This window comes from Phyllopteryx taeniolatus, chromosome 1, assembly GCF_024500385.1.
Source record: "Phyllopteryx taeniolatus isolate TA_2022b chromosome 1, UOR_Ptae_1.2, whole genome shotgun sequence".
NCBI lineage: Eukaryota > Metazoa > Chordata > Actinopteri > Syngnathiformes > Syngnathidae > Phyllopteryx > Phyllopteryx taeniolatus.
In genome coordinates, this window is record NC_084502.1 from 9,024,720 (window position 1) to 9,037,362 (window position 12,643).

The 12,643-nt window shown below is 42.9% G+C and overlaps 1 protein-coding gene across 1 annotated transcript; it reads left to right on the forward strand.

Moving 5' to 3' along the window:
* The first annotated feature begins 4,849 nt into the window (after window positions 1-4,849).
* Window positions 4,850-12,111, forward strand: gnat2 (guanine nucleotide binding protein (G protein), alpha transducing activity polypeptide 2). The gene is made up of 9 exons (XM_061769209.1): window positions 4,850-5,175; window positions 6,709-6,751; window positions 7,072-7,213; window positions 7,770-7,927; window positions 8,011-8,139; window positions 8,214-8,343; window positions 8,419-8,572; window positions 10,632-10,840; window positions 11,325-12,111. The coding sequence occupies exons 1-8, from the start codon at window positions 5,070-5,072 to the stop codon at window positions 10,820-10,822; spliced, it is 1,053 nt and encodes a 350-aa protein (XP_061625193.1). The 5' UTR covers window positions 4,850-5,069; the 3' UTR covers window positions 10,823-10,840; window positions 11,325-12,111.
* The last annotated feature ends 532 nt before the right edge of the window (window positions 12,112-12,643 follow it).

A 12,643-nucleotide genomic window follows, 5' to 3' on the forward strand; every position in this document is an offset into this window, starting at 1 on the left:
ATCAACTTCTGAATGGATTTAAAAAACAAAAAATGAAGGCTTTGGAGCAGCCTCGTCAAAGTCTGGACTTCAATCCGATGAAAATGTTGTGGCATGACCTCATGAATGTCATTCTTGCCCGAAAAACACTCCATTGTTGCTGAATTAAAATAATTCTGCAAGTAAGAGTGGGTCAAAATATCTCCACAGAGATGTGAAAGACTAATTGGCAGTTATAGAAAATGCTTGATTTCAGTTGTTGTTGCTGAGGGTGGCCCAACCATTTATTGGGTTCAGGGGCCATTGCTTTTTCACACAGAGCCAGGTAGCGTTCAATAGTTTTAATCACCATTTTAAAACTGCATTTTATGTTTACTTTGGTTATCTTTGTCTGATATTATATGATGATCTTAAACATTAAAGTGGGGAAACTGCAAAAAGAAATAATGCATGCAACCACTAAAAGCAAATCAAACCTCAGATTATTGAACGCTGTTAAAAAGGGTTCTTTTGCATCAGCTGTGTCAATAGCAACCAGCGCCCTCTTGTGGAAATGAGACACACCAGTCTGTAATTCTGCTCAATGGTGTCCAATACATTTCAAAGTGTCATGAAACGCAAAAACAAATTCTGTTATGGTATTACATATAATTAAATTGTCCAAATGAATCGCATTTCACACCGCTGTTCAACCATTTGATCACATCATGTGATAGTCAGTATGTAGCCTGTAGTCTACTGCAGTTTTGCCTTTGAATGACATTCAAGGGACATGATACTGCACAATATTGACCCAATATATTATCACATGTACATAAGACTAGTTGATCTTGTAATGCATTCTCCCGTCGAAGATGGATTTAAAAGAGGAGCATGCGAAACCTCTTGATCTGCAAGTCCATTTGACGCTGTGTGAAACACGAGCAGACAAACGAGAGAAGTTAATGAAGTGTTTCCTTGTATTAAATCACCCTGAGTCCTCTTCCCCCCCCCCCCCCCCCCCCCCCCCCCCACACAGTTAATCTGTCTGTGTGGCTAATCCCTCTCCGGCAGAACCAAACGCAACACCGGCGCCATCAAAACTGACCTTGGACACTCAGAGTCCTCAAACTACGAACAGTCACAACACTAGGGACAGCTGCACAATCCTATGAGATCCAATCCAAGAGCTGTTTACAAAAGCGAACGCAGTATGCTGATTATTTTGCTTGCAGTATGCTGGATTTACGTTATTGAGCAACATGAGTGGGGAAAAGTATTAGGAATAGCTCTAAGTATTAAACAGTGACAACTACAACCACAATAGAAACATATTGTAACATGAATATTGCTCCATAACCTGAGCATTCTTCATCCATCCATCCATTTTCCTTACCGCTTCTCCTCACTAGGGTCGCGGGCTGCTGAAGCCTATCCCAGCTATCTTCGGGCGGTAGGCGGGGTACACCCTGAACTGGTCGCCAGCCAATCGCAGGCCACATAGAAACAAAAAACAGCCACCCGCATTCACATTCACACCTACGACACAGTAACATCAATCAGACGTACTCCTGTCGGGATGTATTTCGAATGCCTCTGGACAGTATTTGGTTGAGAGGGGACAGACCGAAAGACGAGAGACAACAAAAAACATTGACAAAAGAAAAATGAAAGCAATAAAGTTTGTATGTAGTTGGAGAGGGGACAGACAGACAAAAGACAAAAAGCAATACCAACCTGACATTAACAGCGTATACAGTCAGCTTTATAAATAGTGGGACATTGACACAATTCTCATCTTTTTTGGCTCCAAACACCACAACAATTGATTTGAAATGAAACAAACAAGATGTGCTTGAACTGCGGACTTTCAGCTTTAATTGGGAGGTTAACGGTGTAGTGATTACAATTGTTTGTATATGTGCCGCCCAATTTTTAAGGGACTAAAAGTAACAATTGGCCACTCAGCTGTTCCATGGCCAGGTGGGCATGTATTGCTGCCGATGGAACTGCTTCCCTTGTATTTATCGATGTTCTGACTGGTGAAAGCAGAAGGATTAATTCTAAAGAGTTTCAGGCAATATCTTCTGTTCATATTCAGCCAAATGTTACAGAACTCATTGGGCGGTGCTTCACAGTGGAGATGGACGCGAATGACCCGAAGCATACTGCATCATCAACCAAAGAGTTTTTGAAGGCACAAAAGTGGAATGTTGGAGAGTAATAACCTGACCTGAATCCGATTGAGCACGCATTTCACTTGCTGAAGACAAAACTGAAGGGAAAATGCCCCAAGAACAAGCAGGAAGTGAAGACAGTTGCAGTCGAGGCCTGGCAGAGCATCACCAGGGATGAAATGCGCCATCTGGTGATGTCTATGCGTAAATTCGTTTAATTTCGGTAGATTTTAGAGCCAAAAAGATGAGAATTGTGTCGATGTCCCAATATTTATGGAGCTGACTGTAGTTGGAGAGGCGGCAAAGAGAGAAAATAAACAGCAAAAATCAATAACAAAATACAACAATAGCAACAACTTGATAGCATACATATAGAATGACGCTATCAGTAACAAAGCCTTCCGGAACCCTGTCTGATTTTTGATGGTGATTAAGGTTTGAAGGCGCAAAGGTCGCAACCACATGTCAATGTGAAAGCGTGGCGTCAGCGAGCATGTCGATGCGTCATCAGTGAGAGTACGTACAGCTCTTTCTTTGGCAGACTAAGAGATTAAGATGGAAAAAAATCGAGCTGAGCTCCTCAGTGGGTGGAGCCAAGCCCCGCAATTGAAGACGAGACGCATCTACTTTCCCTCAACTCTGTACTGTCAACATTATTGCGCAATGATCACCAGGCTGTTATGTCCTTAAAGCAGTTTGACTTCTCGGCGCATCCTATCAGCACTCACCGAGCAACGTTTAGCATGAATTCAACGTTCAAGATTGTAACCCGCAGACCAAAACCGCAAGTGTTAATCCTTGGCCTCCGCGCTTGAACTGAGGCTCTCTGAGTAATCTCGTCAACAGATCAGCGTCGGCCGCAGAGACCGAGCGCAAAGCGGGGCTACGCCATCCCCCGGGTAATGGGATTGTTCGCCGTCACTAGATGTTAGTCCGTTTGCAAGCGCCCGAACCTCCGGCAGCCTGCCCCATGCAATCAATACTACATGCTAAGCAGAGTGAGTGACATGAGTGGAAATTATTTGGGGTCTCAAGTCAGAAGCGGACATGCACACAAGTCGGGTACCGTACACCCTCAAGTGAGCTCCTGTCAACCGCAAGACTGACCCTTACGATCCAATGTTCCTCAACATTTATGGAGCCAAAGCACATATTTCACATGGGAAAAATGTCATAAAAGTGGACAGTATATATTGAAATAATGATGATCTCATCTCAATTTACTTAAAAATTAACAGTATAAAATCAGGGCTTGTTTAGTCAAACGCTGTTTCTGTTCGTAGCCTGTTATAACCTTTTATTATATATATATTATATACAACCCTAATATTCTATGATGTGATTTAATGTATTATGTGGCTAAAACTATTGGCACACCTGGGATTGCATTTTAAAAAATATATATTTTTTTAGCTCTGACTGGATGACAAAAAGTGTGTTGTTGTTTTCTTAACGGCAACCTTTAAGGTTAAGGGTTAATTAAAGAGACTGTAGTGCTGGTACACTCACCTGCTATTACTTTGTATTCACAAAGCCTATTACTTGCCATTTAGGTGTAATTTTGTTGTCTCTTTTTGGAGTTGCCTCCTTTTTGTAATGAAATGACAACAAAGACCTCTTTGCAAGACTTTCAAAAGTTCCCAAATGAGCTTTTTAAACCTGGAACCAGAAAAAAAACAAAAAAACAACAACATCATAAAATACAAAATACTCAAAAGTCACAAAAAACTGAGATGTCAAATGTAATCCTTTTCTAAAAAAATTCCAAAACCTTCATGAGAATGTTATTGAAAGCTGGAATCTAGTGCTTCAAATGCAACAATTCGCAAATTTGGGGACACTAAAGTAATTTCATGAACACTACAAAGGCTTCTGATGCCATTTGCGGCCCGAAGTATACTGCATCTTTATCTGTATCAACTGTCTAACAACATCCTGTCAGTCTAAGTTGACCCGCACGCAAAGCTGGAAAATAAATGGCCCTGACACGCAGCCGCCGCTCATGGGGAACCTGTCGCCACAGCCGACATTCATCTTCACCTCATAACATCTCTCACTTGACAAAAAAACAGACATCGCTTGTTTAAATGAGCCATTACGTAACCTTCAGCACACGCATTTAGGTCACGTTAACGCTCGCATCCAACCGAAGAGCGCGGCGTGGCGGCACTTGCTCTGTTTAGCAGTCACCGCACCACCTGAGACTTAAACGTCTTAACTGTAAGGAGTTTAGGAGACTTTAATGAATCCCTCCTTGCTCGTCCATGTGACTTTAGTCAAGAGTCCAACTGGCAGTGAATGCAACTTTGTTGGACGAGGCGACACCCCCACTGATTTATATGAATCATGTAAATCTTTCTTTTTCTTCTTCTCGATTACTACAACTCCATTCCAAACAGATTGAGGAAGCCTAAAAATTGCACGAATTCATGCCGCAAATAAAGAACATATGTACTTTTATGCAGCAAATATGTAGCGCATTAATTTCTCTCTGTTATGCTTAATCTGCATATTCATGAATCATTATAGTAATTAATTGGACTGGTTGTTCTAATCCAGAATAAAATATGCATCTCGCTACAAGTGAGAATGCTTATACTGTCGTCTCCCCTTCCTTGACATCATTCACATATTGGCCCTGTTAAACTAATTAGATCGACTGGCCAATCAGGAAGAGGCCTCTCCTCAGTCAGGGCTTTAAGAAGAGGGAATTAAACGGTGGATCTCTGCTAGACAAGAACTCCTGAATTGATGGGCCCATCTTATCATCGACGCAGACACCGGGAAAGCTCAAGCGCCTCCCTTCCAATCCCATTCCGCTGGGAAATCACCTTTTGGCACGATTAGTGCTACACTAGGATTCTCAGCAACAGCACACAGAGGGCCGTCAAAATTTCTTTCCTTGAGGATCTTGAGTGTGAGGAGGCAGAAAGAATGGGCGCTGGAGCGAGTGCCGAGGACAAAAAGTCCAAGGAATTGGAAAAGCAACTCCAAGAGGATGCCGACAAGGACTCGAAAACGGTCAAGCTTCTGCTGCTTGGTAAGTGAACACCTGAAGGCTCACCGGGGTCTCTCGCGCAGGTGCTTTTGAGATGTCATCGCTTTAAATGACCTTTGCGGTGGTGTCCTTCGGCAAGCAGGAAGTCTAAGTTAAAAAAAGAATAAAATAAATCAATCATTTTAGGCTAACGGTGAGTGTTTGAGGTTCGAGAATACAAATTCCTTCGTTGTCTCCGGGGAAGGCGAAGTGCAAAAACTCACGATCATGTCGTAAAAAGATTCGGATTCAGGCTGGCCCGACGCATATCAAAGCGCTGGAAAAGAGTCCGTCACATCTGCTCACTACTTACTCGGATGTAAGACGCTAGTTTGTTGGGGTGGGATTTGCAGGCTTATTTCTGCATCAAATCTCACAGTAGTTTATTGGAAAGATTGGCCCTGGGCGCACCGGCGAGGGGATGAGGGAGATTAGACAGCAGCGGTGAGATGAGGCAACAACGCAGGTCAAATAATAATCTGCTAATCAAGTTACCTCTGCAGGAGTCCAGTTCCATGCAGAGTACTGTATTTGAAGTGGAATATCAGACAAGCACGTAAAGTGTGAGATAAGTGCACAAATTAGCTGCAAAGACATTTCTGCTCTTATGTAAGGGCGCCGGCACTTAAAAGATCACAGCCTCCGGTCTAAATGGATCCCAGCACAGCAGCGATACGCCAATCCAATTAACTAACGGGTTTAGTGCAGAGCCATTTGCGGAGGCCTCTGCTGATCCCTCAGTTGCCACGCAAAAATGGACATTTGCTAGACTTTCACCCAATCCGTCCGTCCGAGCGGTACGCCTTCATGCAACATAGCGACAGTGTCTTGAAAGTCAAAATCGACAACAATTTCAAGCGATCCACCAATCTATTACGGACATATTGTTGAGTTGTTTTAGGACACGGGTGTCAAACTCAAAGTCTGAGGGCCGGATCCTGGCCCGCCGCATCATTTTGTACGGCAAACTAAAGCGTATAAAGTGTCTACTCCATGTTTCTTGGTAGAGTTTGTTCTTTTCATTTCAGAAAATCTGTGCAAAAATAAAAAAATTATTATTTACTTGTATATCGTCGATTAGATATAATTCCATTCTGAAGACAAATTGAACAATAGTTCCATGTCTTCTCATTTCCAATTCAGTCTGTTGTGAACAATATGTTTTACAATCAATTGCTGGGGTAATTGTGCATAAATGTAATAATATGATGAGGTGAGTATAGGTGAGTACATTTGTATGGTTTTCACAGTCATAACGACCGTAGGCGGGTAACCCTAACTACAATGTGGCCCGTGACCAAAATGAGCATTCGTGAATGGGTTTTGACGGAGAATACTGACTATTTTGTAACATAACATTGAGATGTGTGTCCTCGTGTAACGAAGCAGGCAGCGAAGGAAGCTACATTTCTATTCAATTTTGGCAAGACCGCTCCTTTAAGGGACTTGAAAGCGCATTCTTCTGCCGTTTATGGGCTGAAGCGCGTCCACGTCGAAGAGGAACAGCCTCTGTTCACTGTCGTCCTGTCGTCGCAGGTGCTGGTGAGTCGGGAAAAAGCACCATTGTCAAGCAAATGAAGTAAGTAAACACACACGAAATGACATTTATTTACATTCACAACTGAACAGTCAAAACTGTGTCTTAAAGTTTTTGGAATCTGATTGGTCGGTAGGCTGACTGTGCCGCCTCTTTGCTCGATGGGCCAAACAGCCGCTTAGCCTCATTTGTCAGCACTTGTTTGGAGTCAGGCAGGCACTGCTGTTGAAGAATTAGTGTAAACTTGACCTGTTTTGTCTTTTCATTTTATTTGGGCTATAACCAGTGTGATCCAATTGAGACGAAATGTAGCATTATTTGCTCTCAACCTGTGTTGTTGTTGTTCTCTCCTTTGTGTACAGGATTCTGCATCAGGGTGGTTACACAAAAGAGGAACAGTTGGAGTTCAGAGCAATCATCTATGGCAACATCCTGCAGTCTGCCCTGGCTATCATCAGAGGCATGGAGATTCTGGGAATCGATTTTGGTTCTCCCTCTGCACAGGTCTCCGATGACACGAAGATTACGTAGATGATACATCGATGAAACACAATCCAAACCAGGACGCCGGTTGCCCACAAATTAGTTTGTGTTTTACAAACAACTTTGCCATATCATGCCAAATAAACACCCCCACCCCCCCAAAAAAAACAAAAACCGATTTACCATTAGATGATGCGTGATGTCGGCAGTGGTCGACTTTAGAACAATCTCAGTGGTTAAAAAGGTGTGGGAAAAAAAAAAGTTAACCACTGCATATTAAACCTTAAAAGCCCTCCGAAAACCGATCTTCACAATACTCTTCTCTCTGCTGCGACCATTAATCGAAGTTGAGTTATTGTCAAATTAGCCGTATTGTACTGTGTAGTCTGCACAGACAGTTTTATGGTTCTGGTTCTATGGGGATCATCACACTTCTCCACGTATCGAAGACGTGAATGACGACCTCTGACGTTCAATGCGATATTTTGGTTGAATTCCGAATTTTACCACTTCGATTTTAGTGGTTTCCCAGCGTTATGGTTCTGACAGTTTTTGTTTCCTTATCGAAAAACTGCAGGAGAACGCACAGAAACTGCAGAACTTGTCCGACTCCATCGAGGAAGGCACGATGCCTCCCGAGCTGGCCGACGTCATCCAGAAGCTGTGGAAGGACTCCGGTGTGCAAAGCGGCTTCGAAAGAGCCGCCGAGTACCAACTCAACGACTCGGCCGGCTAGTGAGTCCACGTCTTCGGCGCTTAAAAACCAAACAGGCGGCAAGATTTCCTTTGGCGCTGCAATGTCTGTGTTTATCTTTTAGCTACCTCAACGAAATGGACAGAATCTGCAAACCCGACTACCTCCCCACCGAGCAGGACGTGCTGCGATCTCGAGTCAAGACCACCGGTATCATTGAAGAACAGTTCTCCTGCAAAGAGCTGCACTTCCGGTGAGCGACGGAATTGGCAAAAACATCATCCCGCTCCTCAGAAACGAATCGGTAGCAGCCTCTTTGGTGCGCAGGATGTTCGATGTGGGAGGCCAGAGGTCCGAGAGAAAGAAGTGGATCCACTGTTTCGAGGGCGTGACCTGCATCATTTTTTGCGGCGCCCTCAGCGCGTACGACATGGTGCTGGTAGAAGACGACGAAGTGGTGAGTTGGCCCACGCGCTGCGAAGCAGGACCCTAAAAAGCAGTCACTGAGGCGCTTCCACTTTGACCGTTTCAGAACCGAATGCACGAGTCCCTCCATTTATTCAACAGTATCTGCAACCACAGGTTCTTTGCGCTGACGTCAATCGTTCTGTTCCTCAACAAGAAGGATCTTTTTGAGGATAAGATCAAGAAGGTCCACCTGAGCATCTGCTTCCCGGACTACAATGGTAAAACCAAGTATTAGCCAAAATAACCCAAAGACATGAGTCGAGAGTGCCTATGATGCTCCCGCTGCTGTTATTTCCACACCGCTGTGGTAAACGATTTTTTGTTTTATTTTTTCCATCAAAGACATAATTGACAGCTGAAGAATGAGTTCACATGCCAAACAGGAGGAGAACTCTTCATGTCTTTATGGCCGGTTATTTTGGTGTGCAGCAAAGTTTGTATCAACACTTAGTTCAGTGTTTCCCAACCGGTGGCGTGCAAAGCTCAGTTGCTGCCTGGGACGAGGAAATGGAATGCCCCCCGGAAACCAATCATCGACAGCGGGGTGGTGGTGGGGGGTGTCAGTGCATTGGTGGCTTGCGGATTGAAGTTTTACACCCTTGAAAAACGTTTTTCAGCGGAGGGGGTGGGTGTGATTTAAGTTTTTCACTCTTGGGGGAGGGGGTGTATTAAAGTTGGGTGCCTCTAACAACCTCTTGCCTGGGGGAATTTAGAGCGGGAGTGTGGTTTGTTGCCCCCCTCCAGCTGGCTGCCCGGGCCTACCCCCCGCCCCCCCCCTTTGCACGCCACGGTTCCCAACCTTTATTGAGCCAAGGCACAAATCATTCATTAAAAAAAAATACAAAGTATATGCAGTGGTGCCTTGAGATATGAGTGGTATGAGTATTTTTCATAACAAGCGGCAGTTGTTTATTTAAAACAACCACGTAGCTATCCCTTAATAAAGTCTGTTTAGCTTAATGCTAACACATAATGTGAAACTCCAAAGATGAGCTACCAAATAGCTTCTACGTAGCGATGCTGTAGTGCTTTAATTAACAGATATTTGAACACGAACGCTGCAGCAACACACGTAGACAGACAATATAACATCACTCAGAGGCATAGATTCTTTATCCTCTGCCGAAATGAAAATGAAAAACGACTAATATTACTGCAGTTCGCTGAGTCACTTACAGTCATTGTGAAACTCATTCCTTTGTGTCTGCGTGACTGTATCATACTGCCCCCGGTGGCCAGGTCATGCACATCAGAAGGAGGAGCCACAATGAATTCAATTCTTTACATTCAGTTTAACTATGTTATTAACTATATGTTGTTACGAAGTAAAAGTACGAGTAAACATTTCTAAAAAGGAGTTAGACAACAGCAAAGGCTTGAACTGCATAATATTCGTGTAGAACTGCAGGTTATGTGGGGGTGCAAATGTGTTACTGTGTGTTTGTACATAATACTGTACTGTTGAGTGAAGGAAAACAGACGTTTTTGGAACGTTAACACTGATGACAGACACCGAGACAGACAGCACACGAGGGTGGGGGGCGCGGGGTAGCACGTGTGTGGGAGAGGGAGAGGGGGGGGGGGGGGGTGGAGAGCGAGAGAGAGAGAGAGAGAGAAGCACATTGAAAGGCAGAGCACGTGAACGTACAACAGTGCGTGTGTGTGTGTGTGTGTGTGTCAGACTTTTGGATTGATGACGCTTCATAAAACCAGTTAATATCTTTACAATATCTTTTTTAAATGTTTAATTTAATTTAATTTTACAATACAGTGGGCCCATGCATACGGTTCGGCACCCACAAATTCACCTATTCACTGATGTATTTATTTTTTAAATCAGTCTTTTTTCATTTTTTTCCAGAATTATTTTCAACATCATTTTTTCTTTTTTTTCTTTTGTTTTTTTTTAATGAACCAACTCCTAAAACACTTATTGGCAGATTATCCCTGATTATTCAATAATTTTGGGGAGGTAAAAAAAAAATAAAGAAATAAAATAAAATTCAATGCAATTATAACGGCTGTCAATCATCCCCTGATTTTTGCTGCTGGCGTTCCGGCCCGGTCCATATCGAACAGATGAATTGCATTTCCATTCATTTTAATGGGGAAATATGTTTTGACATACACTTGTTTCGAAATTCGATCTCTCAGGTCTCGTGTCCCAAGGCACCACTGTATCAATATTACATATTGATACTTTAGTACCTGCCTGCTTTGTGCCCGAGTCAATGCAAGAATCTTTAATGAACGAGACTTCATGTCAATGTATCGCAGGCACGAATACGTACGACGACGCCAGCAACTACATCAAGGCGCAGTTTGAGGAGCTGAACATGAAGAAGGGAGTGAAAGAAATCTACTCCCACTTGACCTGTGCCACAGACACAAAGAACGTTGAGATTGTGTTCAACGCCGTCACAGACATCATTATCAAGGAGAACCTTAAGGACTGCGGTCTCTTCTAAGCAGCGCAACAGTCGTAGGTATGAGACCACCCAGACACGACGAGTCAGCCCGAGTCTTAATAATAATCAATAACTATGCAAAATGAGGGAGATCATCGTACGATTTAGAGTGAAGTTTGTTAACGTGGCTTGCCAGGTTATGTTTCTTGAACCCCAATGGGAAAGAGATGAAAGAAACTGTCAGGAATAGAACGACGACGGAAAATCTCGATTGGAAATTCCGATCAACGGGTTGAAGAAGACAAAGAAATAGCACGTTAAGGCATTAAGACTTAAGACTAAAACTGCAAAAATCAGATGAACGAACGGGGCAAGCCGGATGACAGAACCTCCGCTTTCGCTAAAACTTCGCCCGCTCGCCACTGTAATTAATTCCGTCCTTTCTAGCAAGAAAATAATCCCGTGTTCTCCTGTCAATGTAGACATTTGATCTAGATGATGTAATATTCGTACAAATCTATCGCTGTAGCAACTTTAAGCCGTCTTTGTCTCCTCTTTCCAGAACTTTACTCGGCCCCTCACCTATCGGCGTTAATTGAGACGTGTACCAACGGCGCAACAAGGATCCTCTCGCTTCGTTGTGTTCATGCCAAGTGACTCTTACCAAGCTCACATTCTTCCAACTCTGCTCAAGATTCACCACTTAATGGATGTACAGGTTTTTACTGGTATAAAAAAAAAAAGAATAATAATCCAAAAAACAGTAGCGGCTGGTATTTGAAGACGACCTCATTGCTTCCTCCGCCGACTTCCCGCAAGCTCGCTGAAGAATAAGGTATTCGGAATGAAAAAGACAATGAACCCGGAGTTAAAGAGTAATGTTTTCATGTAGCATCACCGCATCCTTCTTTTTGCTTTTGAGTACCGTAGTCTCTGTGGTCTTGATATAACTGTAAAATGTTGCCGAGAAAATATCTGAAATGATTCCCAGCGCTTGCAGAATGTCCAGATTACAAACCCAAATTGTTATCTAATTTAAAATAGCGTTGATGTTTTTGATTCACCTGACATTATGTGGAGAAAAATACATTTCTGACAGGCAAGCATGTTAGACAAACATTGTACATAAGAGTAGTTAATTCATAATTGTTTTGAATGATAAGAAAATGTATATGTTATATATATACTGTATATATATATAGATAGATATATACACAGTGTATATGAGAGAGACAGAAAGAGGGCAAACAATATAGAAGGGTGATGCTTAATTATTAAAAGGGAATACAAATTTACAGTTTGTCCTTTCTTATGAATTGTAGAGGCATGAATTAAAGCTGCATCACGCATCTCTCTCTTTCTGTGTTTTTTGTTTTTACTCAGCCACAGCAACGTGTGGCTAACAACACACTGGAATTAAGGTTGATGGACTTAAGGTCTTGGGCTGTGAAGTTGTAGCGGAAGTAACTCTTGTTGTCACGTTGAGATGGGATACGGGGCGTGGTCATTGGAAGCAGTGGGGCTTATTCATAGCACATTCAAGTAGCAGAATCACTTATTCAACATTCTACGGAAACAACCAAGTGGGGAAAAAGACTGATGCAAAAATGTTTGTATTTGTCTGTTCTGGGCGGTTTATGAACATTCCTCGTGCCAGTCAATCCAAAATGCGTCTTACTCATCAGGCTTTGAGAAGGCCGTCTTGCACAAATTGTATTCCAATTCCATTTGGAAATGAGGAAAAACAACAATAAAACAGCCGTATCCCTTAAAAAGAACACAATTGTAAGAGAAAAGCCTGGTCTCTTGTTCAAGTTAGCACCGGGCCAACAAAAAACATCATGTGCATGGCAAAGGTAATAAAAGAATTACAATGAAGAT

Excerpts from the sequence above, each read along its gene's own strand:
- gnat2 (XM_061769209.1), top strand. The coding sequence starts at position 5,070 with ATGGGCGCTGGAGCGAGTGCCGAGGACAAAAAGTCCAAGGAATTGGAA. Across the intron at positions 7,928-8,010 it reads CTCAACGACTCGGCCGGCTA|CTACCTCAACGAAATGGACA; the intron begins GTGAGTCCACGT and ends TTTATCTTTTAG. Across the intron at positions 8,573-10,631 it reads CTGCTTCCCGGACTACAATG|GCACGAATACGTACGACGAC; the intron begins GTAAAACCAAGT and ends AATGTATCGCAG.